General features: G+C 41.7%; 1 protein-coding gene across 4 annotated transcripts in view; it reads right to left on the bottom strand.

Annotated features, from left to right (window-relative positions):
* SMOC2 (SPARC related modular calcium binding 2) overlaps positions 1-27,424 on the bottom strand; it is a 233,185-nt gene that overhangs the window by 149,399 nt on the left and 56,362 nt on the right. For all 4 annotated transcript variants that reach the window (XM_061624417.1, XM_061624416.1, XM_061624418.1 and 1 more), the window contains exon 2: positions 6,738-6,909. In XM_061624417.1, the coding sequence (XP_061480401.1) occupies positions 6,738-6,909 (172 nt within the window). The remainder of the gene's footprint in view (positions 1-6,737; positions 6,910-27,424) is intronic.

The following is a 27,424-nucleotide window of genomic DNA, read 5'->3' as shown; positions in this document are numbered from 1 at the left end:
TGTCTCCTCCTGAAATAGAGAGGCAGCAGGAACAACATTTCTCAAGCTCCACAGTAATCACTGATGCTCTGCTACTGAAGAAGAATCCTCTTCCAACTAGCCCTACCTGGTTTGGCTTCTCTTCTCTGTAAGTGGTACATTTTAGGAAAGGGAGGAGGGGATCGGCCACAAAGATGGCTGTCTGGCAATGGAGAGTGCCAGGGGCAAACCCATTATGGTCCAGAGCCTGTGGGCGAATTAGGTCTTGGCTTGTGTGTCTACAGAACTGGGGGGAGGGGTTCTCTAATCCCCCTTCCCAATTCCAAATGTTGTCACCATCACTAGTCACAACCTTGTCCTATTGGTTTCAGTGAGATTTAGTCAATACCAGCATTAGTCAGATTGGGGCCCGTGGTATGTATCTGGGGCACACAAAATCAGACACAAAATCTCAAGCACAGATTCACAAATCAGTCTATTTCAGCCTTGGTTTGCCTGGACTTCTATTTATTTATTTATTTGAATTTAGGGTATTTGCATACTACCCTTTATGACACTTTATCCAACAGTGGTTTACAGTACAATGTTAAACATAAAAACAACAATAATAGAATAATATAAACAATAAAATACGGAAACATTAAAACAACAGAGAATACTCACCAAAACTTACCCCAGTGACTAATATATATATGTGTGTGTGCAATTATTAAAATGCTTGCAACAATAAAAACTTCTTAATCTGATATCTAATCTTTTTAGCTTTTTAATCTTGTATACTAAGTCTTTATTTTTATTTTCTGTTTAACTGTATTTGTTTTTATGTCATATATGTTTTTGTGATTTTATTATTGCCATGTATGTATTTTACCCTATGCTGTTTACCGCCCTGAGAGCTATTTGCTAAGGGCGGTATATAAATGTAACCAAATAAATATCTAAAAGATAATAATGTGGGCATCAGGCATCCTTCTGTAGGGAAGGAATTCTATAAGTAGGATGCCGCAGATGAAACTGCCCTCTCCCTGGTTGTCCTGCACCTTAAGCCTGATGATGCAGGCACCCAGAAGAGGGCCTCCGTGGAAGAACTGAGCATCCTGGAAGGTTGATGAAGGAGTAGGCATTCCTTATTGTCAAATCAGGGAAGCGAGGCACACAGGAAAGTGCATTAGATTGACTCAGGCTACTGGTCCATTTATCTCAGTATCGTCTCCACTGTCTGGCAGCAACTCTCCAGGGTTGCCGACAAGGCTTTCTCCCAGCTCTACCCGGTGATGTCAGGGACTGAACCTGGGACCTTCTGCACACAGAGTAGGTGCCCTGCCACTGAGCTGCAGCAGCAATTCCCCATTAACAGTGAAAGGATTAACAGTGGTGAAGAAGGGTCCCTTTTTCTACCCCTCACCTCACTGGATTTTGCTGGTCCCAATGCTTTTCAGATGTCATCACCATCTTTGCCAGTTCTGCACCTATACGGCAACTGATGCATCAGGTGTGTGTGGGATATTGGGTGGTATTCAGTGCTACTCCTACTCAGAGTAGATCAATTGAAGTTAAACAGACATGACTAACATAGGTTCATTAATTTAATTGGTCTACTATGAGTAGGATTTAGTCGAATACAACCCATTAGGTTTATAGTATTTAAAAACTGCTTTCTTCTGTGTCCCCCCCCCTTTACAGTAGAGGTGCTATCCCAAATAAAGATTTCTGGATCCTGAACACAGCTAGTCAGCGTTCTATTGTTTTAGTTGGAATCTTTTTGTGTGTGTGTGGAGTTATGCCAAGAACACCTTCTGTTATCCTTTTCTGTGAAATTACTTAATGCTTCTCTAACTGTATTATTGTTAAAGATAGTTATTGAATGCTCTCATTTATAGTCATCTGATAAGAGTGGCTGGTCTGAAAAAGATAGACAGAACAAAGTTGTTCTGCAAATAATTTTCATTGTTTTCAGTTATTACCAAGTCCTTAAGTAACAGTTCCCTTATATAATGTTATGAAATTCTATTCAGATATACATACCCCTGCTTTTTTTTAAGGAATACTGTATAATTAACAAACAGAACAAAAGTAATTTCCCCTCCTGGAATGGTATCTGACATTCTAGTCTTCTGAGCGTTAAGGGAATAAATATTCTGAAGAAAACAAAAGAATCACAGAGCTAGCTGGAACTCCCTTGATCATTAGGACCCACCCATTGTGTTGTGGCAGGAGTCACTAAATCTAAATGCTCTCTGACAGACTTTAGTTAAATATTGAAAACAGAGCGGAAAATGAAGTGGATTCCTCTGAATTCTTGGCTTTTATGTCTAATATATTTTGAAAAATGCCATATTTTTATGATTTTGACCTTATTGCATATATTGCATTATTAATTTCAAAAAGGTCCTGTGTTCTGTGCTTACACAGAGTTTGGCAGAAGGCTCTTCCTTTTTCATGAAGCATGCAAAACAGGAGAGGCGGGATCCGACGAGAAAGCCCACAACAAAACTGTGTGTGTATCTTTAATTATCATAATGTGTGCCAAGGGAAAAGGTGAGAACCTAGAAAAAGTATATTCTGCCCTCCATCCTAAAAACCCCAGGCAGGTTACAACAATAAATACATAAAACATGACAGCAATAAAATAACAACACTAATAAAATAAAAACAGCCCATCAGTTCCTGGGATCTAGGCATCCCTTAACATTAAAAAGCCTGGTGAAAAAGACTAGTCTTCAGCTGGCACCTAAAGCTGAATGTTGGCACCATTCAAACCTCTAGAGATTCAGAAAAGTAGTGGTATTCCTGAAAAAGCCCTCAGGCAGGCCATAAACCCCAGCAGGATTACCCTTAAGGCTGGAACCACCAGCAGGGCCTCCCCAGGAGATCTCAAGCAACAGGCAGTTTGATAAGGAGGCACTCCCTCAAATAATTGAGTCCAAAAAGCTCTTTAGGTCTTTGTACATCACCTTTGTAATTAACCTTTAATTAGGCTCAATAGTTAATTGACAGCCGGTGCAGCTCTTTGAGGACCGATATTATATGGCCCCTTGGCATTAGACGAAACAGGAGTCTGGCAGCTGCATTTTGCAGTTGTTCCTGCCGCTTACAGGGACAGTGCAGGGGCAAGGCAACAGGCAGTGCACCAGAATGGCTCTGCTGGAGAGCCCATGCTGTCCTGCCTTGCCCTCACCCATTTCCCAGTAAGCAGCAGTGACACCACTACCAGGAGGCTGGCTCCCCAGTGCTGCCCCACCAGCCTCCTCTGAAAAAAACAATGCAGGGGATAAGCCTGACCTCCTCCTACCTCCACCATTTGGCTGACATATGAGCACACCAGCCAGCTGAGCCATCCATCCATCCATTTATTTATTAATTAATCACTTCCTATGAGACATCTAGAAGTGGCTGAATGGTTTACCCAAACAGCTCATCTAAAAATATCCATTTAACCAATAATTTATTTGGGTTTTTTTTTAAAAAAAGTTTAAACCACACTTCTTTAAAAAAGGGGGCGAAATGGTTTCAGGGTAGGTTTCTGCATAACATTATGAGACCAAACAGTTATGCTTCCACTGCAATATGCCCCCACCCCCCGCTCCTGCCCCAAATCAAGCCCCTGGACAGGAAAGATCTATTTGGGTTGAACACAGTGAGGGAGCTTCCAATCAGGCTCAGTGTTCTAAACCAGGGATGGGGAACTTGTGGCCCTCCAGATGTTGTCAGCTTCCAACTCCCATCTTCACTGACCATTGGCCATGCTGGTCGAGGTGGAGCCCAACAACCTCTGGAGGGCCACAAGTTCTCCATCCCTGCTCTAAACTGTTTTCATCTTCACCCTAGGATAATTGCAAACCAAGATTTCTTTAACTAAGATCCAGAGAATAGTCTGAAGGAACGATGCAAGTCTCCTGCTGAGGTCCTAGATGCTGCCTGGATGGACTATCAGAACTATATGTATGCCTCCCTTCCACAGAAAGCTCTGAATACTACAATTAAACCACCACTAATTAATGAATTGATTGCACATATGCCTGGCTCTCAACAACTCAGAGAAAGAGCAGGAAAGAAGTCAGTGTAATTAATAAATAATAATTTCCTGAGACCTACAACATGGCTACCTTTCATCTTTTGTAGTCTAGGTGTCGCGTGTAAGGGTGAGCGGAGTCCTCAAAATATATTGTGGACTACAGAATTCCCAATGTATTATAAGGTCTCCTTTGTGTTGTCAAAAGGAATAACAGGAGTCTGGATTTCACAACTCAATTAAGTTTTCTTTGTCACCCTTGAACATATATGGAGGTAGAGCCAATTAAGACAATACAACAGAGCATTTTGAAAGAGACTAAGAGAACAAGCAAATTGTTTCATTTTGGACTGAACAGGAATGAGACAGAATGTCTCTTTAATGAATTCTTGGTGCTTTAGAAGCTTTTTGGAGCTAATAGAGATGAGGAATGTATGATGATGCGGAAAATTGTCTCCTGGAGGATGTCTCTGTGTGGTCTCTTGTTTTGGATAGCGTGTGAGCAAAGGTAAACCTTTTGTGATCATCAGTATTTATGCATAAAGAAGGAAAGCATTGTGCTGAAAATCAAACCCTGCATTTAAGCTGGGAAGCGTATCAAGATTTTCCCCCAAGCAAGCAATTCAAAAACCTGAATAGTTTCACACCAATTAGCCAAAACTAAATGTGAAGAAGAACACTAGATATCAGAACCGGGCAGGGAAGTGGGAAGATAACTAGCCAAGTAATAAGGAAAAAGGAAGGTATATTGAAGAGAACTGGTAGATACAATCAGGGCTTTTACTGTGATAGTACTCACCCTTACAGAGTCTGGCAACTCTTTTTGGTGCCCATGGCAACCATATTATGCTGGCACCCACAGCATTTTTATCAATATATGAGTACCAGCACTGGTTATAATATTTCAAACATTTTCACTGATTACAAATGCACACGAACCAGTTAAGATTCAGCAGTCCTTTTGTTTAGGTTGACTCCACTTTAGCCCCTTTCTATAGAATTCTATAGAATTATTTTTTCTAGACAATGCTGGTGTCACATTGTTGCAGTCCAGTGTTTTCTGTGATGTTTCCTCCCCCCCAAGCACACACACACATTTTTTTCCAGATCTGATTTGGAGTGATTTTTTCTGCAATAAAACACAATCGTAAGACTAGCCAATCCAACGTAGATAATCAAAGCACTACTGAGGTTTCTCAGGGTTCCTGTGTCTTTAATTAAAAGTTTCCTGTTTGCAAGTATTGCTTGTTTTATTGCTTCTTGTTGATTCCCGCTATGGGAGTAGTCATGAACGGCCTTCTTCAGTTGCCCAAGTGTCAATTTTGTTCCCCTCAATGAGAGGCTTTAATTGCTGATTTCTTCTCATGCTTTTCATTTTATAGCAACTTTTATTATTATTATTATTATTATTATTATTATTGTTGTTGTTGTTGTTGTTGTTATTGTTATTATTATTATTATTAAAATAGTAATGCAAGGAAACCAGTAATTAAGAGGCTATTCATCACTAATCTCCAAGCCCTGATGCACAGGAGCCAATAAATCATTCAGGATCTGCAAACAGGACACTTGGAACATTTAACTGGACCTTTCTAATAGTGCATAAGTCCTTTTGACACCAATGGGACTTGCTCGGAAGTGTTATAGAACTGCAGTCTTAATGGGACTTAACTTGTAAGTAAACATTATAGGAGGTTTTTGACTGGGGGAAAAGCATTGCTAGATAATATAGTGCTATGCAGAGTATATGCGGACCCTCAATTTTAATTCTACAAGTTAACCTAATTCTGGAAAAATACCTCAACAGTACTAAAGGGCTCAAGTGTAGAAACAACTGCTCAGTGAAGTCGATGAAATTGAGTGCAAGCATTAAATCACATCCAACAACATGCTGTTCAATATGAGCCATTAAGAGTGTATAACGTTAATGTCTTCCCAGTCTAATAATCCCATAATACCCCACAACAGCAGGGCACAATATGGTCCATGGCTTGCCAAGAGTTGGGCCCCCGGACATGTTTTGCACCCGCAAGTTAAGCCATGAAGCAAGTAAAACAACAATAAATAAAAGAGTACCTCTGACATGGGCACAGTATGAGCCTCTACAGACAACCATCTTACCACTTGCTTGCTGGTATGTGATTTGTAAGAAATGTGAGGCAAACTCTACTTAACACTTGACAGGTTGATACAGATGGACATGGTACTCTGCAGTGAGAATGCTCTGATCGTAGAACATGACTACAACTTGGTAAATTATTCAAACACTCATATTTGGACTATTTGGTTGCCTGTATGGGCTCAGTATTTTTGACACACTCTACTCCAGATTTGTATGTTTCTGTTCAGCAGATCTTTGAAGGACCTCAACTGTCCTTGGAGTCTGATCAAATATGCTAACTGCAATCTCAGTTCTCTGAGTGCTGGTTCTCATGAAGCCAAAACAGCACCATCCATGTCCAAGATGGAAGTATCGGCAGGATTGGGGGAGCCCAAGGTTTGCAGAAGTACAAAAAGGGGGGTAAGAAACTCCCAAAATAACCCAATGAAGAAAGCACACTCAGTGGCCATGGAATACTGACTGACTATCGGGGGGGGGATGAAAACCATGGAGATGGGGAATGGAATGGAGGGTCCTGCAACATTTCCACTTATGTTTAATTGAAGACACATTAAGGCATATGCTTAAAGTATGCATTCACAGCAGGCTGAGTTATGACTGTAGAAAGTCTTGGGGATTTCTTACCTTTGCAGTTGCCCTTGTGGGAAATTTCTAGCTGTGGATCTTTGCATTTTGCCCGTTGAAATTCACACCGGGACAGGAAAGTCCTGCCATCTGAAGCACACAATGACTTTTGGGGGGACCCTGTGCATTCCAGGCTGCATTCTTTGTCCTTGTCTTGCTCCACTCTTAAAAACTTGAACAAAAAGAAAAGGAGTGTGAGAGTGAGACTGAAGCATTAAAAGCTCTCAAATAATCTTTTTCCTGTCACACAGAAAACTGGTCTCTACTCCTCCAACCCCCCTCCCCCAGCAAGAATCCTGATAGTGGATTTTTCTGCAGTTAAGGAGAAATATTGTAAGAGAAAAGACAAGATTTTAAACAATCAGTGCTACCTTTCAACTAAGCCTATGCAATAGAACAATGACCAGGTGGCTCCTCATGGAAGAATATATAAGAGCACAGGAAGCTGCCTTATATCAAGTCAGACTATTGGCTCATCTAGCTCAGCACTGTCTACACTGACTGGCAATGGCTCTCCAGGGTCCAGCCCTACCTGAAGATGCTGAGTGTTGAACCTGGGACCATCTGAATGGGAAGCAATTGCTCTACCACTGAGCTATTATTTGTTATCCTACATTGATACATGAATATTAGGGATTAGCTGGATTCTTGCAAAATAGGATTCCAGAATAATAGCAAGGCGGGATTCAAACACAACTTTGACTTCATACAAAGATGCAAAATCTAAATTGTAAGCTGGCTGAGTCTTACTGCGTTAAGTCTCTTTTGGATTGAATTTTGTATGCAGCTGAGCTCAAGCATATCTGACGCAAACATGTATTTATTTATATCCATATCTGATAAACACTGAAGAGACTTGGGTTATTTTCTTTTCAAACAGACACAATGGCATACAGTGAAGAAGAGACTCGTTAGGATGATCCATTCTAGTCCTAGAACAGGCCAATCGCTTCTCGCTGAATGTTTTTGGAAGTGTGTTGCAAAGAATTTCATCATGTTGGTCATGATGAGAAATGCCAGCAAAGTTCACCCAAGCTGGGCTCAGATATGAACTTCAGTGGCTTGTACAAGCTTGCCTCAAATGTGAAGTAAGCTTTATAAGCCAGCAAATTCTGCTCCAGCTTGGAAAATAATTACCAGCTCCCCAGAGCTGTCAGGGTACACGATCTTTCTCACCTAAACAGTCTGTCTTTTGAAGTTGGTATCTGGAGCACTCACATGAGCTCCATACTTGAGTCCTTTGCAGCTATCAGTTGAGATAGTGGTACAAGCATTCTAGTCAACACAACCTCAAGCAGAAAAGAAGCCTATGTGCCCAGAGTCCAACTCTGAGAAAATCGTCAAAAAGGCAGCCAACCCTATGCAACAAAGGATAGCTCTCATTTCCCCAACCTTCTCAAATTAGCTAGAAAAACAATTCAAGTTCACCCAAACTTTTTTCAGAAGAACTCAAAGATGGCTGTGGCAAGCTTGGGAGAGCTTGTTATAAGAACATAAGACAAGCCCTCCTGGATCAGACCAAGGGCCAATCTACACCAGGACTCTCTTCTCACAGTGGCTAACCAGGCATCCCCATGGAAAGCCCACCAGCAGGACATGAGTGCAACAGCATTGTCCCCACCTGCGATTCACAGCAACTGGTATTCAGAGGCATGTCTCCTCCAACAAGTAAAGACAGAATATTACTATTGTATCTAGTAGCCATTGATGATAACATACAAGTCCATCATCTAAAAGTGAAGAGTACTTTTTGTTTCACGATTGCTTTTAATAATAGCCCTGATTATGATGATGATTCAAAACAGCTGGGTCTCAACTAGGAGTGGGTGAGAATTTTGATTCACATTGCATTTCAAGCAGAATTTATCAAATTTGCACCTTCCAAAACAATATGTGAACCGATACAATTCACATTTATTAGAATTTTGGAATGGAGTTCGCCAACTAAACAATATTTACAAAAATGCAGGTATTAGGGGAAAGTGTGCATAAAAAATGTATATATGAGTGAAAATAAAAGGCAAAAAGGCATGATGTGATGAGAAATGGCTTGCACAAATGTGTACCTTTGTCAAAACTGCCTACAAAAATGTGCTTATTTGAAGAAATTTGCACTAAAACTATGGAGAATTTTCATTAGGATTTTTTTTAAAAAAATCTCGTGATTGCTGCAGAAATGTAGAGAACTGAATTTAACATTGGAATAAAGAGAAACTGAGAAAACCAAAACTGACAGATCTTTCCATTCCTAGTCTCAACTGACTAAAAATCAGGTCCTAAACATCCCAGGCAGGGCTGGTTAATAAAGGCTGGCAATTTTAACACAAGTTTGCAAGGCAATCCATTTTGGCAGGCACAGCATGTAAGGGAAGCTGTTCCTTGCTACTGATATTTCCCCAGCAGGGAAGTGAATTCCTTTATTACCACAACAGGGCATGTCTAATTCAAACAGGAATGCACAAATGGAGTCTTCTCTGACCCATGAGGGGACTACAATTGCATATCTATAAATATTAACATGGGTGTGTTGGGACGGTATTCACAGTGTGATAGAGATGCGGGAATTGCTCTTCTGGATTACGTATGGGGAGAACATCAGGCACAGAATTTGTGTACATAAAATACCAATCAGATTTGTCTGATGCATTGAGAGTTCTCATTTTTTTGCATCTCTTGTCCATCTCTAATCATAAACATTTTAACTTAACAGCTCATTTTTACACTAACATACAGGACCAGCCTTGGCATGGGCAAGCTAGGTGGTTGCCTAAGGTGCTGAGCTGAGGGGGGCACCAAGCTGAGGTGAAAGGGGCACCAAGCGGATCTCAGTGGCTGTGTTTTTTGAATGTACTGTTTGCAGTGAGTGTAGGGATACAAAAAGCAAATGTCTGTAACTTTTCTGACACGTTTCCACAGGTTGTTTGGGTACTAACTACAAAATGATGTTCCTTCAAATTAGCTTTAAAGTATGTGCTTTTTCAATTTCCATTTTGATGTCATTTGCGCAAGTTAAAAATCTGTGGAACACAGCCTTACTTTGGGGGCAACGTTACCAAGCACTTAGCCCTTCGAATACTATAAACACTATAAGCACTATATAAATAATAAAATGAAGCTGTAAGAAGACAGTTGGAGACCTGTTTCCTTTATTCTTTTTAAACATAAGAATAATGGATATTCCAAAATAAAGAATGCTTACCAAAAAATGCTACAAAATAAAAAACATTCAAAGTAAAACCTCTGATGGTTCTGCTATATTGCAATGCTGGCAAGGAGGGACCACTGCAAGGGAGTCTTAACACAATCATGGTAAGGTTAAAACTTTCTTTATGTCTGGGCAGTGAGAGAGGAAAGATTGATCATACAGGCTTATGACTGGTCCAGATCAAGTAGCCCTGGTTACAGAGTCTGTTGGAAGGAAAGAAGAAAAACAGGGACGGCTTTAAGGAAGGACTCTGTGGCAAACCAGGCGGCCTCATTACAGAAAGGACTCCAGGCCTTCCAGGGAAAGAGTTCAGCTAGTGAGTGAATGAGTGAACACCACTTTCCAGGCAAGGTGCCACTGGAGAGTAGTTTTTTGTGGCAGTTACCATAGGGAATGGTGTAGGAGTGGTGTGAAACCAGGCCTTAAGGGAGGAATCCTTCCTGAGTAGTGGAAAAGGCCAGCAGCAGGCAAGAACAGGAAGATCTGTGAAACTGAGTCCCATGAAGCAGAAAGAACCTCTGCCAGAAGGAGTTTAGAACTGGGAGGAGGTATTCAGGAGAAGCACAAGCCGATCCCTATTCCCTTAGCCCCATGCAAGAAAAAAATGAAGCGCATTTATCATTTTCCCTGATTCTGGGGCAAGGAGGAGCTGCAGGCAAGGATTCTCACATGTAGTCTCTGTATGCTTTGTACACACATGCATGGGTCCTTGTAGGGGGTAGCAGCAGGGCCACCCCACCACGTCTGCACCAGAAAGGCTGGTGACATCTAGGATATAAGAGGTAAATTCTCTTACGTATTCAGGTAAATTGCTCTCTCATTTCACTGTTTTAACTAACAAAGATTATGAAGGCATGCAGTTACCAGTAGATAATCACTAAAAGGCAGTATGGAAAGGTTCTTTGAAAATGCTGTGAGGCAGCTGAAATGCTGCCTCACTTTTTCTAAAGTGTGCAATATTTCTCCAAAGCCATTAAGGCCACACATAGGAAAGCTGTAATACTGCTGCCAATTATGTTTTAATAATGCAGTTAGCATTTCTAATCTGCCGCAAGGTTTACAGTTGTAATTTTTCGTGTTCACCTGCATAGCCACTGCAGAGGCACTCTATTTTATTCCTGTTCCACAGATACGGAATGAAACGGATGAATGCGTCAGAAGCCAACAAATAAACTAATGCAGATATAAACAAAAGTATCAAACTCGTATGGATTGAAGGGACAAACTCCCTTCCAAATATGTGTCTAAGTGAGACACCCAGAAACCACACCAGTTGTGAAGGCCCAGTAAGACCTATCCTGCCAAATCCCTTCACCAACATTTGTGCTGACTCCAGCTGCTATCCCCTCTCCCTATGCCAGGCCTGATCACCCATCTAAGCTCTCTTCCTACATTCCAAAATTCAGTATCCCAAATTCTCTCAAATGCCAAGACCACTCTCCCATTATGCCAATCTATATATACCTGTCACCCAAGTCTCTTGACTAAAGCCAGCTATTTCCCCCAGGTTGCAAATGTTGGGAAATTTGCAGATTGCACATTCTCTACACTTCTGCATTGCCCCAGCTAATTTAAATGGAACAGGGGAGATGCTGGCATTAAAACATGCAGTACTAGCCACTGGTACCTCAGCCACTTTGCCCTGTTAACATTTATTTATTTTAAAATATTTCTATCCCGCCCTTCTACCCTATAATAGGGCACTCAAGGCAGCTTACAAAAATAAAATCAAACACATAATAAAATTGTAAACAGTAAAATCACAAAAGCATTAAAATAAGTTAAAATACATAAAATACAATTATACATACAATCATATATATGGTACTAAAGGGACTGCAAAAGTAAAATTTAATGTAGAAGGCATAAAATCAGTGTCAGGCTCTACCTTCAGTCCCTCGCAAAGGAATTCCGGAACGAGATCGTTTTCAGAAGTCTCCAGAAAACCAACAGGGAGGGAGCAGAGCGGACTTCTTGGGGTAGGGTATTCCAAAGCTTGGGGGCCACAGCTGAAAAAGCCTGTCAGTCTAACATCTTTTATTCCAGGCATGCAGAGGAGACCAGAGGCAGATGATCTTAAATCCCGGACAGGTACATATGGGCGTAAGCAGTCCCTCAGGTATGCTGGTCCAAGGCCGTTTAGGGCTTTAAAGGTCAGAACCAGCACTTTGAATTGGACACAGAAACAAATTGGGAGCCAGTGGAGTCGACAAAGCACAGGGATGATATGTTCCCTGCGCCGTGCTCCAGTTAACATTTTGGCTGCTGCATTTTGAACCAACTTCAATTTCTGAACCATTTTCAAAGGCAGCCCCACGTAGAGTGTGTTACAGTAATCAAGCCTCGATGTCACCAATGCATGTGTCACTGTGGCCAAGTCAACTGCCTTCAGGAAACTGTTTCCAAGGCCTGAAGATGATTCAGTAATCTATGAGAAGCATAGTAGGGGTGTTGCAAGTCACATCAGGGACCCCAGCCTGGTGGGAATCCTGGCACCTGGACCTAATTTTTGACTGCTCTGAGTGAAGGGTTCCGAAACAGGCCACAGAACTGCATGGCTATTCCTCAGGCTAGCCACAGAGCATATGGGTATCTCTGTAGGATTATGGTAGGGGGCAAGCTATTCCTTTCTTCAGGAGTGATGCAGCACTCTGATGTCACATTCCTACTTAAAGAAGACTGCTAGGTCCCATTTCTGTTTCAGCTTTTAAATTGTGAGCCTTTAAGTATCTTATAAACACATTAACAATGGCAATTATGTTGATAACCATTGTTCAGCACTGGCTCATAAGAATTTATGAAGTTATGAATTCATGCCAGTGCACAAATACTCATGAGAGACTGGCTTAAAAGCAGGGGGACTTAATCATTGCCATCTATGGCAGTCACAAGCTTTGTGTTAAATGTGAGTAGTTTTCCAAAGTAAGCATACAGAGCCTGTGAACTGTATCTAACTCTTTGGTGTGTTTTTATATGTGCAATAAATCCACTTAATTCTTGAGCTTCAACTGTGGTCTCTTTGCATTTCCTCTAATATAAGGAACTATAAAAGTCTTACAGTTAAGAAGTGATAATTATAATTTTCTGTAAAGGGTGCAACAAAATCATATATTTCATTATAGACACAATATTCATATCCTTAAAATTTGAGCACAAGTTTTAAAATAAAATGGAACAATAAGAACATTATCTTCCTAGTCTTCCTGCTTCACCAGGAACTTGTTTTTCCTTTTGAATAAATAAATACAGAAACAGACAAGTCAGCTCATGGAGAAAAATCCTTGATCCATTGCTAGGTTATTTTGCTACATGTTCTTCCACTGATAGTCAAGTTCTTTTATTTTCTTCCTGGGTTTAGTCTTGAAAATATGGGCATTTTAAAATGAAAAATATTGCACACACATACAAATGTGCATAGATTTTCAGTCCATGAAGTAACTTTTCTACATACTTCACTGTGGGCTGAAAATCTATCCAGCCACACAATTGCGGAATTTTGACAACAACATTACTACATGCCCAGATATACAGAGCATTAAACTCACTGAATATTCCACGATTGAATTTAGTAATGTGAAATTATCCTGTATAACCCTTATGTGTGTTCAGGAATGAGCATGATCATCCAGCAGAATGTGAAGGTTAAGACTGCAATCCCAGAAATCCTTATGAAGAAAACTCATTTAACTTAGTGAGGCTTGATTCCGAGTTAACATGCTCAGGATTGTGCTAGAAGCCTTCTCTGTATGTTGCTGCATAATGTCAAGTCCCAGTGAATGAAGCAAAAGGTGAAGCTAAAGCAACAACTGTTGGAGAAATAGCAAGATGCATTGAACACCACAGTAGACTGGGTCTCATTGATAGCAGGCTATACTATCTGAGGCTTAATATTGGACAAATATTGGGCTAATTAGGGATGTGGTGAGAATTCGAAGCTAGAATGTTCAACTTGCAAGCACCTCTGTTTGAGTTGTTGCACTACCCTGCCGCCATGCTGCTTGCATTCCAGTCAATGTGGAGCCCTTCAAATCACCTGATGTAATGGAGAAGATGTCTCCATTGGTTCACATACGGGGTGATGTGAAGTGCTGCTCAGAAAAACTTCAGTGGGGGGAATACTGTTGAGAGATTGGCCATGGAGGGAGGAGGGGCAAATCACCAACCCATAGTGGGCCCTTGGGGCATAAGGGTTCCCTGCAGACTTTTCTCCAGCAAGTTTTCCCATAAGCAGTTTAAGAGAGAGAACAATTCTATTGGCGGGGGGAGGGGGAGCAATCATTTTGAGTACTTACAAAACACCTCCAGCTTTTGCCAGTACATGTTGGGAACTGAATACTCACAAAAAAAACCCAAACCTCTTTATGAATTAAACTTGCAGCAGTAAGAGACCACATTCCAAAAAGGACAGAACATCTGAAGCAAGGTAACATTAAGTTGTTACAGTTTTCATCTTTGTTGTGGGTCCCTCTCTTGTTCTTTTCGTTCTTGGAAAAATGTCAAGGCAAAAATTAATTATAAAAAGTGGTCGTTCCAGACAGGAACCTAAATAAAATTTCAAGTGCCTAACATGCATAATCAGTTTTGGGAGCAGCAGACATGATCTTGCGCCAGATCAGAAAACACTGCATTTTTGCATGTCACAAACCCCTCACAATAGGCTGAATTCCACATTGGGCATCCAAGAATCATTAAGATTGCATAGTTATCTGCAAATGCATTTGCTAGCTTTCTAGCAGCAAGTACGTCTTTCAAACTACACTGCTTAGGAACAGGGTACCTTAAGAAACACCAATCTGCACATTAGCCTGTCCATATAACGAGATTGTCTAGAAACCTTTGCAGGGCTGGGCCACGAGCAGCAGTTGAGCGAGTCAGGACAGGAGTCCAAATCAAGAGTTTTATCATAGTTTTGATTATAAAATATTCAATCTAGAACAGGCGTTCTCAAACTTTCTTCCCCCAAACCCACTTATAATGGCTAACCATTATTGAGGCCCACCAGAAAATGGGCACAGCCAATTACAAAGTGGTGGCAGGTGGAGGCAGAGTTTGGCATAATCAGCTGCCAATTACTGACATAATTTTTTACTAATTTCTACACCATTTTTTGAAATTGCCACAGCGTTTCCTTTGTGTCAAGTAGTTCCATAGTTCAGCTTTTCCCAGGCTACATATAGACATTTGCTCTGGTGTTATGGTGGCATAGCTACCCCATTTTAAGCAGAACTTGCCAATCCAGACGCTCCTAAGTGGAGAAGGCTCTTTATTTTATATTTTTCCCTTCATACCTTCCACATGCCTGTCAAAGGTATTTTTCCCATCTCCTGTAATTTATTCTCCCATTCAGCATGCATCTTATCACCACCACCACCATCTGCCAGTTTCTTTCACCCCTCTTCCCTGGCCCTTTTACATTCACTTCTGCCTCCTATAACAGCTTTCCTCTCTTATCACCTTCATTTCTATTCCCAGTTTATCTATTCGTTACTATTACTACTAATAATATTACAAGTAAATGCATTAACCCTTTGTCTCATTTTCTAATTTCCTTCAACGCTTCCTCTGGCTGTTATCTCTCAAAGGAGAGAGACCTTCCTTTCCTTCTCCCCTCCAAACCTCTTGGTTTCCCATCCATCTTTACTCATCATGCAACAAGTTGCTCATCCTAGCATCAGTCCTTCCAAAAGGCTATTGCATGGCTTTAGAGGGCAGCACACGCAAGTGAGGAGTCACTGGGCACTGAGGCCTACCTGAAATTGGTCCAAGGCTTATTGGTGGGTCCTGGCCTACAGTATGAGCACCACTGCTCCAGACGTTAACCTTACAGGAAGTATTATGGTGGAACTGGTGATTTCAAATCTGGCTACTCAAAAATAATGGTTGGCAACCAAAACCAACCACAATTTGTTACAATTTATTTGTAACAATAAAATGCATGCAGTTCCCAGATGCATCGAAGTACTACTGTAAAAGGAATTAGAAAACTGATCAGGCTTATTTAGAGTGAAAATCTCCTTGTCATTAATGTCAGAGTTGGCTCCATCCCCAACTTCCTTCCAAAGCCAATGCTTTCTGGTTATGATCCTGTTCCAAACACGTACTAATGATTCGGTTACAAAATATTTTGGTGCTTGTATGAAAACATCTAACTCCAGACATAGCCTGCCTGCATCCTAGTGTGACTCAACAGCATCTTACAAAAACAAACTCTACTCTAGTACTATTCAGCACAGTTCCTTAAGTTAGATATTAAGATCTGCAAACTGGACCCAAGTTAAAGTAACTGCTTTGGGACAATTTCAAGAAGGTTGAATGCAGTACCTGCTCCTAGATACACACCTCAACAGCTACCCCATTGACCCTACACTTTCATTCGCAGTTCAAACTTGCTAAAAACAACAAGAATTGCACACCATATAATTATAATACCAATTATATCACCATCATTTCATAAACATTTATTGAAAAATGAGTTTCATTTGTATATCAGCAAGTAATTTTGAAGGTTATTGACCTTACAATCCAGATGCGCACAACAGACAATGACACATTATTATCAAATTAATTACTATTTACTGATTTTTTAATCTGCTTTACAGCAAGATGCCCCAAAAGGTCCACCAACTTCACCTGGTGAGATGGTGATCTGGCAACCATCAAATGTGGTGCAAAATGTGGCAGCGAGACTGCTCTCTGGGGCAGGGTATCGCCAACTTATCACCCCGCTGCTGGCTACCTATTAGCTACCAGGCTAAGTTCAAGGTTCTAGTTTTAGTTCTGTTTCTAGTACAACCAGGATAACTGAAAGACTGTCTTACCCCTTATATACCCAGCAGATCACTAAGCTCTGCAGGTGAAGCCCTCCTGCAGATACCACCTTATCAGGAGGTCCGTTCCACACAACATAGGAAACGGACCTTTAGTGGAGTGGCACCTACCCTTTGAAATTCTCTCCCCTTAAATATTAGACAGGAGCCATCTGTGTTATCTTTTCGGCGCCTACCAAAGACCTTCCTCTTTCAACAAGCCTTTTAAGCAGAGATCTTATCCCAATCTGTGTCTGTGTTGGAACTGTTTTTTAATATGTTTTAAAACCTTTTTTTAAAAGATATTTCTAAAGCTTTTTTAAAAATGCTTTTAAAGATGTTTTGTTTTAATATGTATTTAAGGATGTTTTTGTTTTAATATATTTAAAGTCTGTTTTTATTATGATTTAAAGTGTTTTAATGTTTTTGTTTGCCACCCTGGGCTGCTACTGGGACGAAGGGTGGGATATAAATTTAATAAATAAATAATAAATAAATAAATATGCCTTTTTATTACCCCAGTGCTAGACTATAGAATCCACTCCATGTGGGGCTGCCTTTTGAAGGCTGTTCTGGAGTTTCAGCTGACATAGGAGTACATTGTCCCAGTGCACCAAGGTCTGTCTTGACTTTTTGTTCTCTTCTGGGCACAATTCAAGGTGCAGGGTCATTACTTTCTAACATCACATGGCCATGTAATTACTATGGAAACACATATTCACTAATAGGCAAAAAACCCTTGTGGTTTAAGAACTTACCTATAGCCAGCATATATTTCTATCAAACTTTAAAAAGCAGGGAAATTGGGCAGCTATAGTGAATGCACCAGGGGAGCAGGAGACCTGACCTCCTCTCTGAGATATTGTATTGCCTTACAAATTTGTCAAAATGCAAACAAAATTTGGGTTGGTCTTTCACAGTCCAATGCACTTCCTGTGTAGCTTGGAAGAATTGGTAACATGTGCCTCTGAGCATATGGTGAGGGTGGTAACACCTGCCATCGCCAAAGATAATTACTTTTTTGAATGTTTGTTGGTGTTCTTCTTACTTTGCTTCTTTCCTGTGTTACTACTGTTTTTACAGAGAATCTAAACTAGAAAATTATATTTCTCTCATTCATCCTAGAAATCTGTGTCAAATTTATTTTTATTAATTTCAACGCCTTTTTATTGGTCAATGTCATATGATGGTGAAGACAGCCTTTTGTGTTTCAAACTGGAGGTTATGCTCCATTTCTATTTTGGGTGCATGAACATTTGAATCTGAAACTGCAGTTTGATGTAAAATCAGATTGATTACAATATGTTGCTACTTAAGCAATGACTCTAGCTGTTGGAAAAAACAAACTTGGCCTGCTCAAGATGCATGTTTTCCGCCTGCTATGCTTAAATTACTCCACTTAAGGAAAGGTGGGCATGGTCAATTAGAAACATAGAACACACCTAGAATTTTGCTAGAATATATTTCACCTCCCACTGTTTTATCTTGTGCAAACTGAGACACTCCTCATGTCCATTGGAAAATATTCTGCAGAACAGTCAGTGCCATTATTCCACAATTGTGCAAGTTTGCTGAGATTGGATTGATCATTTGCATGCTTACTGAGTTCAGTGCAATTTACTCCCCTGCAGTCATGCTTAGGATAGGGGAAACTGACAACAGGGGATGTGGAGGGGAGGAGGGGGATGGCAGGAGGAGGGCAGGTTTGATCATTTGCATGTTTATTGAGTTCAGTGGGATTTACTCCAATGCAATCATGCTTAGGATAGGTAAAACTGACCATGGGAAGGGAAGCCTGGAGTGGGTAGGGGAAGAGGAAGAAGGGAGGAGGAAGCGAGAGGAGAGGAGAAGGAGGAGAAAGGCAGGTCTGATTGTTTGCATGCTTATTGACTTCAGTGGGATTTACTCCCATGCAATCATGGCTAGGATAGGTAAAACTGACCATGGGGAGGAGAAGGGGAGAGTAGAGGGAAGGAGGAAGGGTGAGAGGGGGCAGAAGGAGAGGGTGGGGAAAGGAGGGGATTGGACGTGGAAGGGGGAGGGAAGGGGCAAAAGGGAGGTGATGGAAGGGAGGAGGGAAAAGGCAGGTTTGATCATTTGCATGCTTGTTGACTTAAATGGGATTTATTCCCATGTTGTTATGCTTAGGCTAGGTAGAACTGACCATGGGGGAGAAGGAGGGGGAGGGGTGAAGGGGAGGAGAAGGAGGGGTGAAGGGGAGGGGAAGGAGGAGCAGAGGAAAGGAGGGGATTGGAAGGGGATGTGGGAGGGGAAGGGAGGGGTGAAGCAAGGGGGAGGGGAGGGGCAAGAGGAAAGGGATAGGATAGGTGGGGGGAGGGCAGATTTGATTATTTGCATGCTTGAGTTCAGTGGGATTTACTCCTGTGCAGTCATGCTTAGGATAGGTGAAACTGACCAGGGGGAAGGGCAGGGAGGAGAGGAGGAGAGCAGGAAGGGGAGGGGGTGGGAGGAAGGGAGAGGGGAGGGGAGGACAGGAGATTGGGTGAGTGGGTTGGCACTGGTCAGAGAGGAAGTCCCTTTCCTTTCCAAATGGAAAACATTGTGAACAGTATTATTCTTTTTCAGCATTCCAAAGCCCCAAAGGGGTCTGGTTTCTCTCTCTCTCTTTTTACACTTTGAACTCTCAATTCTCTCTGACTGTTTTGTGTATTGCCATGAAAATTTAGAGGCTTGTTAAGCAAGTGTTTCTGAGTTCAGGACTATAAGCTTTGTAAGGTTCTGGTTTGAAATGAGCTTATGGGAATCATCAGAATGGTATGGGGGGTATTTTCCATTTAACATTGCTGAATGCAAAAAATCCTTGCTGACTATGGTATACAGCCACTCCTGTGGCTGTATAATAATAATCAAAACAAAATTCCAAAGCAAAAAGATGCATTAGCTAACAACAGTAATTTTGTTGTGGAAGCCACATTGGCTGCAATCCTGGGCACACTTATCTGACGGTAGGTAGGTTCTATTGAACACCAAGGTATTTTCTTCTGGTTAAACATGCATAGGATTCGGCTGCACACAACTTAGCCCAATGTACCTCAGATACTACCTTATGATGTTCCAGTTTCATCAGGGATGGGAAACTTGTGGCCCTCCAGATTTTGTTGGACTCCAGCACCCATCATCCTCAGTCAACATGGCCCATGTTCAGGGATGATGGGAGCTGTAGTCCAACAATAGCTGGAGGGCCAGCCACAGGTATCCCTGTTCTAAATAAACCTTTTAATGATACTATCCATGTTCATGATCTAGATAGCAAAAGTATCAGAGAGGCATTCTGGGTGGCTGCCTCTGTCTGAGATTTAAACTCCTTTCTCATAGAAACTAAATAAACTCAAAGCCTCAATTCTCTTTTGAGGGGAAACTGTGTAAGATCTATTACTTTGGGCTACCTTTTGAAGGGCTGGGGGACAGATTAATCGGGAAGACAGATGTCAGTTTTTACAACCCAGTCCTAACCACAGTTACTCACACATTAATCCCCTTGATTTTAAAGGAGCTTACTTTCAATTACATATGCTTAGGATTGCTGCTGGCTACTATAATGATGTTTTAAAATGCTGACATTTTATTCTGTGTAATGAAATATTTGCTCTTTTAAATTGTTGCTTACCCTATGTAGACTGAACATGGTGGGCTAGTATAATGTAAGGGGAAGATCTAATTGGTCTCCTAATACTGTTCCACCACCAGGAGGCATTTGCTAATAGAAAAGGGGGAGGGGATTTTCACTGATCTACCCCCCCTGCAGTTTCCCCCAGTTTTGGAGGGCTGGGTCCCTGCATGGGGAGGGCCTTCCACTGCAAGAAACATTCTTGCACATGGGGATGAGGCAGTGGCTCAGTAGTAGAGCATCTACTCCCCAGGCAGAAGGTTCCAGGTTCAGCTCCCCAACATCTCCAAGCAGGGCTGGGGAAGACCTCTCTGAAACTCTGGAGAGCTGCTGCAAGTCAGTGTAGATGGACCAATGGTCTGACTCAGAATAAGGACGCTTCCTTTGTTTCCTATGCCCTCCCACAAGGGTACTAATTATGGAATGAACTCCCTGATAAGGTGTGCCTGGCACCAACACTGTTATCTTTTCGGCACCAGGTCAAGACTTTCCTCTTCTCCCAGGCATTTTAGCATGTGTTTTTTAAAATTTTTAATTGTGTTTTTAATTTTTTTTAAAATGTGCTTTAAATTTATATATTTGTTTTTAATGTTTTAATTGCTGTAAACCACCCAGAGAGCTTTGGCTATGGGGCGATATATAAATGTAATAAATAAATAAATAATACTAATTGGATACAATCTAAATAAAGTTACCCTCATTCTTTAAAACAGTAAGTAAACTCTAGCTCACTTCTGTAACTTTGTAGTCTGAAGCTCTAATCAAACTATTTCTGCTACCCCTAGATCCATGAACTGGAAGACTCCAAAAGCTATACAGGACCCAGTTTCACAAAGAAATAGTCTAACACATTTCTTCTTGCCTTTGGCTCTGGAAAAAACCGCAAGAGGCCTGCAGCTTTAGATCAAAGGGGATAGTTGCGGCCTGATCTTTATTTAGCACAAATGTAGAACCTGGAATGCATTCTACATGTGGAAGGATGTTTGGGATTGGGCCTGCTGGTCCTGCCAACAAACTTTGCACACCTTAATTGTAACTTCTGAGCAAACCTACAAGCACAGGGTGGCCTGACACATTGCCAAAAAAGGAATGTGTCATGGGGGGAAAATTGGACACAGATTTGCATTCAGTATGCATATGCTGATGCACAGGTGCACAGTTAGAGGTAATTATGATCATATAAATAGACTAGGGACTCCACTCCTCCTCGCTTTGCTCGCCAGCCCTGCCTACTGTTGCCAGGGCTCCCTCCCATAGGTCACCAGCACTCCCCTCCCTCCCCCATAGATCACCAGCCCCTTCTCTCCCACTATGGACCTCCCTCCCACCCAACCACCGAGGGCCAGGGCCAGCCAGCACAGTTTCCTCTGCCCCTCTCACTTGCTCACCCACCCGTGTGCCATCGCCGCCGCCACCCCGCCTTGCCTCATCCCCAAACATTCATGGGTAGCGTGACGCTTAGAAAAATTATAATATAGTAAGAAACAAAATCTATCTCACCATAATGGGGAAGACTGTGACCCGGTAACGGTGCTAACTGTTGATCAGGAATGGCCGGTAGGGTGCGGTGGTGCTATGGAGGTGCCTCCCAACACTAATATCGTTGCTGCTGACCAGGATGGGGTGCAGCAGGGTGACAGAAATGTTGGGATTGTGTGGGTGCACCAGCAGAGCTAATCTGACATTTCTTCCAGTGCACCCACATGGTCCTGACTTGCCCTGTTCCCATCCTAATAAGTCAGAGTGAAGCCAGCATTGGAAGGGTGAATCTGTAGCATGCCCCATTGTGCCAGCCACTCCTGCTATTCACTGGACAACTTCAAGGCTGCCTTCAACTCTCCCTTCTTCAGGTTCCTTATTTTTAAATTGGACTTATTTATTACATCTATATCCCACCTTTCCTCCAAGGAGCTCAAAGCAGTGTACATAATTCTTCCCTTCCCATTTTATCCTCACAACAAACCTGTGAGGTAGGTTAAGCTGAGAAACAGTGATTGGCCCAAGGTCATCCAGTGAGCTTCATGGCTGCATGGGGATTCGAACCTTGATCTCCCAGGTCATAGTCCAACATCCTAACCATTACACCACACCAAGACTGCATAGCTCTTCAAACAGAGGGCTGTCCTTTGCAAAACAGGACATGTGATCACACCAAATGCTTCTGAAGAAGATCCAAGGACATGAGTAAGAGAATATACTGTATTCTGACATATGTTGTCCACACACATCCAAACCCTGAGGAAGATTATGTGTATTTATTTAATTAAATTTATATCCCACCCATCCTCCCAAAGGACCACTGGGTGGCAAACACAAAAGTGATAAAACAATTAAACATCTAAAAACAACTCAAATACAGATGCAGCCTGGGAAAGATCTCTCTTAAAAGGCTTGTTGAAAAAGGAAGGTCCTCAATTAGTGTTGAAAAGAAAAAGGTGGTGTCTGTCTAATATTTAACAAGAGGGAGTTCCAAAGAGTAGGTGCCACAACATTCAGGGCCCAATTCCTATACTGTATGGAACAAGCCTCCTGCAGAGCATAGTGATCAATTTGGTATATAAGGAGTGAGACAATCTTTCAGGTATCCTGGTCCCACGCTGTATAGGGTTTCATACACCAGCACCAGCACCTTGAACTTAGCCTGGTAGCTAATTGGCAGCCAGTGCAATTCTTTCAGCAGCAGCTTAACATGATGGCAATATCCTGCCTTAGTGAGCAGTCGAGTCACCCCTTTTTGCACTAGCGGCAGCTTCCAGACCAACCTCAAGAGCAGCCCCACATAGAGGGAGACAGAGCACACTGTAGTAATCCAACCCGGAGGTTACCAGTGCTTGGATGACAGTGCTCAGGCGATCCCTGTCAAGAAATGATAGTAGCTGTCATGCTAACCAAAGTGAGTAAAAGGCCATTGCCTCTTTCCTTTTTCCCCACACAAATGTTGCTTTTGAATTGGGAGGGGGACCTTCCTTATCTCTTTTCTCAGGGCTTAGAGGCCATGTTTTATTTGGGGAAACAAAGGACAGGGAAAAGTGTGGAGACTACCCCCCCATCCCTTGCTCTGCCTGAAGCAATAGCTGCAGTGATGGAAGAGAAGCAGGGAAAGGTTTGCAATACTTAATCCTTCTTCTCCCCAGCCCATCAACCTTGACAAGTCCCTAGTTACTATTATAAAGGTGACCCTTCTGCTCTTATCCACACACATCTGTAACTGTTGCATTTCTAATATAATCGAGTCCTCTTAAGCTTTTTATCCTAATTACACAATAACTCTTCAGAGGTTCTGTGACAACACACTCAGATTTAGATGCTATACTAACAAAAGAAAGTTAAATCTGGGTGTGGTTTGCTTTTTAAAGAGTTCAAACACTTTATATTTCTAAAGCAGAAGAGAAATATGTGACAGATTTTAGTCCTTAAAATGACCAATGTGTTGTTCTTTAGAAAATTTATCCTCATATGTATCTTTTTATGTTCTCAGGTCCACCTCCAAAATTGTACACATGGAAATATTTTGTAGGAACTGGCTGTTAAACACATTTTCCTAGATTGCCCATAAGTACGCACCTACATTATTTTAACCATAGATTTGGTTCTGGTAAAACTATGCTGACAACCTGTTTCATATAATATTTACTCATATTGCAGTGTGGAGTGTTCCTGTTTGGGGACAGCAAGACATATCCCTTCCCATACACTCCATTTCATGCCTCCCTCAGTATTCTCTGGCCACTGAGGATGCTTGGTCCTTCTGTGCTATTCTTGGAATTTCCCGCCCCTTTTAGGTTGTTTTCCTAAAACATTTTGTAGTTCTGCAAACCTTGAGGTCCCCCAAGCCTACTGATATTTATGTCTTTTGTGTGTATTGTGCTGTTTTGGCTACATAAAATTCTGTGCTCGGGTCATGCTATAATTATATAGGATGGATTTCTTTGCCCTGAGTAAAATTTCTAATGTTGCTTCTTCCCCACCTCACAAGACTTGACGTTTTTTATTTTCCTCTCAAATTACTCACAAGATCAGTTCAAGGTGCCTCCCAATCACATAGAACACTGAGGCCCCATCTGTACTATACTGTACATTTAAAGCAGTATTATGCCAATTTCAACAGTCATGGCTTCCTCCCAAAGATTCTTGAGAACTGTAGTTTGTTAAGGGTGCTGAGAGGTGTTCAATGTCAATGTACTGCCTTCAAGTCGATTCCGACTTATGGCGACCCTATGAATAGAGTTTTCATGAGGCTGAAAGGCAGTGACTGGCCCAAGGTCACCCAGTGAGCTTCATGGCTATGTGGGGATTCGAACCCTGGTCTCCTAGGTCGTAGTCCAACACCTTAACCACTACACCACACTGTTAGAAAACCCCTATTCCCCCTCACAGAGCTACAATTCCCAGAGTTCCCTGAGAAGAGGGATTTATTGTTAAACTACTCCTGAGAACTGTAGCTCTGTAGGGGCAATAAGAATCTCCTAACAACTCTCAGCTCCCTTAGCAACCTACAGTCCTCAGGATGCTTTGGGGAAGCCATGACTGTTTAAAGTGGTATAATACTGCTTTAAATATATCATGCAGAAAGGGCTTAATTCAATCTTGATCAGGAAGTTCTGTGTATCTTTTAGCAAGCTTGAAAAAACATCCAGCACCAATAATTTGGAGTTAGGTTCATGAACCCGACCCCATAAAGAAAAGTCCTCCTCCTCCTTTTTTGGTATGGTTTGCCTCTTTTGCACAGTTGTGGAATGGAAAACCAGGGAAGTTTTGGGTTCACTGATGTTTAAACTAGTCATGTATCCATCATTTTAGAATAACAGAATTCGCTTAAGCAAAAGCCAGTTAAAGCAATAAACCTTTAAAAAAATAACACACCAAAGTAAAATATATCAATCAAAGCAAAGTCATATTTGACAATCAATTTTCTGTGCTGTATCCTGTAGTTGTAACACATTTTCAAATTCAGCAGAAAGCAACTGAGTTGAACCTCCAGCACTGAGGGAGCAAAGCAAAATAAAGTCTAACTGACAGACCGCTTGGAATTGACCTTGGGAAGAAACTCAAAGGCATTCTGCATATTGCAGCTGACTCTTCCGCCATATTGTTGCAGTTCAGCTGGATTGGAGCTGAGGCAGGATGTAACACTTGAAGAGGTGGCAAGAAACACGAGATATCCATACATGGATATTTGAAGAGTTTTCCTTGCTTTATCAATTACTATGGCTAGTACCAGCATGTGGCATCCTTGGGCAGCTGCCAGGGTATCAATACTCTGGTAGGGCCACCACTGTCATTTATCCTAGTCTGCCCCTTTTTAAAAAAAAAATGCAGTCTCATGCTTCAAGTACTGTCAGGTGGCTAGATCTAGCTTCCCCCCCCATAATGCAGTGATGCTACATTAGAGATGTAGGAAATGAAAATGGTGGCTAGACTTGGCTACCTGGCACTGCTTGGAGTGTACAGCCACTGCAGGCTATCACCACAACAAGGTAAGCCTACTGGAGGACCTATTCATGCAGGAGGGCTGTGCCAAAGGTCACTTTGACCAGGACCCTATCAAACCTGGCACTGGCACTGTCAATGACTCATCATCACTCATCTCCCATATATACATCAGGACTTATCTCTTGATAAGGCACAGGGCTTACTGATGATTAAAGCATGTGACAGTGGGAGACCTTGTAGAATCCCACTGACAGCTCTTATATAACAAACACTGGTGTTAGGCCTTCCAGAGTGTTCAGTTCAAAATGGTGGAGAAAGACTCAACAAATGTAGGCCTGTCTTGTCTTTCTTCAATCCTTACCCTCCCTTCCCATATGCTATATGGTATAAGTTTCACTGCTATGTATGGACACATAGCATCCAATAAAGGTCATTAGTGCTGCTGACATTTGGACTCCACACAAACTAGCTGCACCCTGTAATACAATGCAACAGTCCTTTGCAGCTGTGGATTACAGAGGAAAAGTGGTGAGGGAAGAGGAGTTGTCTTTTGGGCAGCCTGTCATCATGACCATCTCACTGTGGAATTTCAAAATGGTTTCAAGGAAGCCCTTGGCACTCAAGTACACAGTTTGAAATTACTGTAATAAAGTATGCCACCTTGAACTGTTCTCACATTCAGGAATATCTTTGCAGAACTGAAACATGTCCAGTGTCTGCAAAACACACACCAAGGCAGCAGTTGTTTAACCACCAATATAAAGCACACCACTGCACAAATATTACGGTAACACACATGTGCGTGTTGAGGAATCCAAAAGATAGGGGAAAGGAAGGGTAGATAACAGGGACAATACTGATTCAGTAAAGCAACACAGTGCAGATTTCATTGAGTGTTTGTAATTCACATGTTTCATTGTAATTACTGTTGCTTTATTGAATCAGTATTGTCCCTGTTATCCATCCACACTTCTTTTCCCCTATCTTTTGGTTTCCTCAATACACATATCATTTGTTATTGTAATATTTATAGCAGTTGAGTGCTTTATTTCATTGGTTACATGTCCAGCACAGCCTGTCCATCCCACCACTCTACAATTTTAACCACCCAGATAACTCAAAGGAAATCTTACTCTACACCCATATTTTACCTGTACGAAGATGTTAAAGTTTTAATTGTCACTTCCAACATTACATCACAAACTTCATTACAATATTTTTTGCCTTGAGTTCCTCAACTTCAGCTATGTGAGTTCCTTGATTTCATTTGGCTGGGGCTGGTGGGAGTCAGTGTCCAACAACATCTGGAGGGTCCCACATTGCCTATCTCTGCCCAAAAGATGCTTATTAATACCATCCTAGTCTCAATACGAGCAACTTAAATTCCCCTTAATAATAGAAACAGCTAGATTGAAACCTTAGTTTATGCTAAGATCACTTGTAAGCAGAAGCTGATAACTACTGCTTTTCTTGTTCAGTAGAATGACTTTATTTGAGGAAGGTTGGTAGTTTAAAAGGGAAGGCAGAGTCAGAGGCAGGATGTGGTCTTGTGCCCCTCTACAGGAGCCAAACCAATTATGTTTGATGAGTCTTATATCCCTTAATTAGGGCTATA

The sequence above is a fragment of the Rhineura floridana genome, chromosome 4 (assembly GCF_030035675.1).
Source record: "Rhineura floridana isolate rRhiFlo1 chromosome 4, rRhiFlo1.hap2, whole genome shotgun sequence".
Taxonomy (NCBI): Eukaryota; Metazoa; Chordata; class Lepidosauria; order Squamata; family Rhineuridae; genus Rhineura; species Rhineura floridana.
Note: the sequence above shows the minus strand (reverse complement) of the source record. Positions and strands in the feature narration are given on the sequence as shown.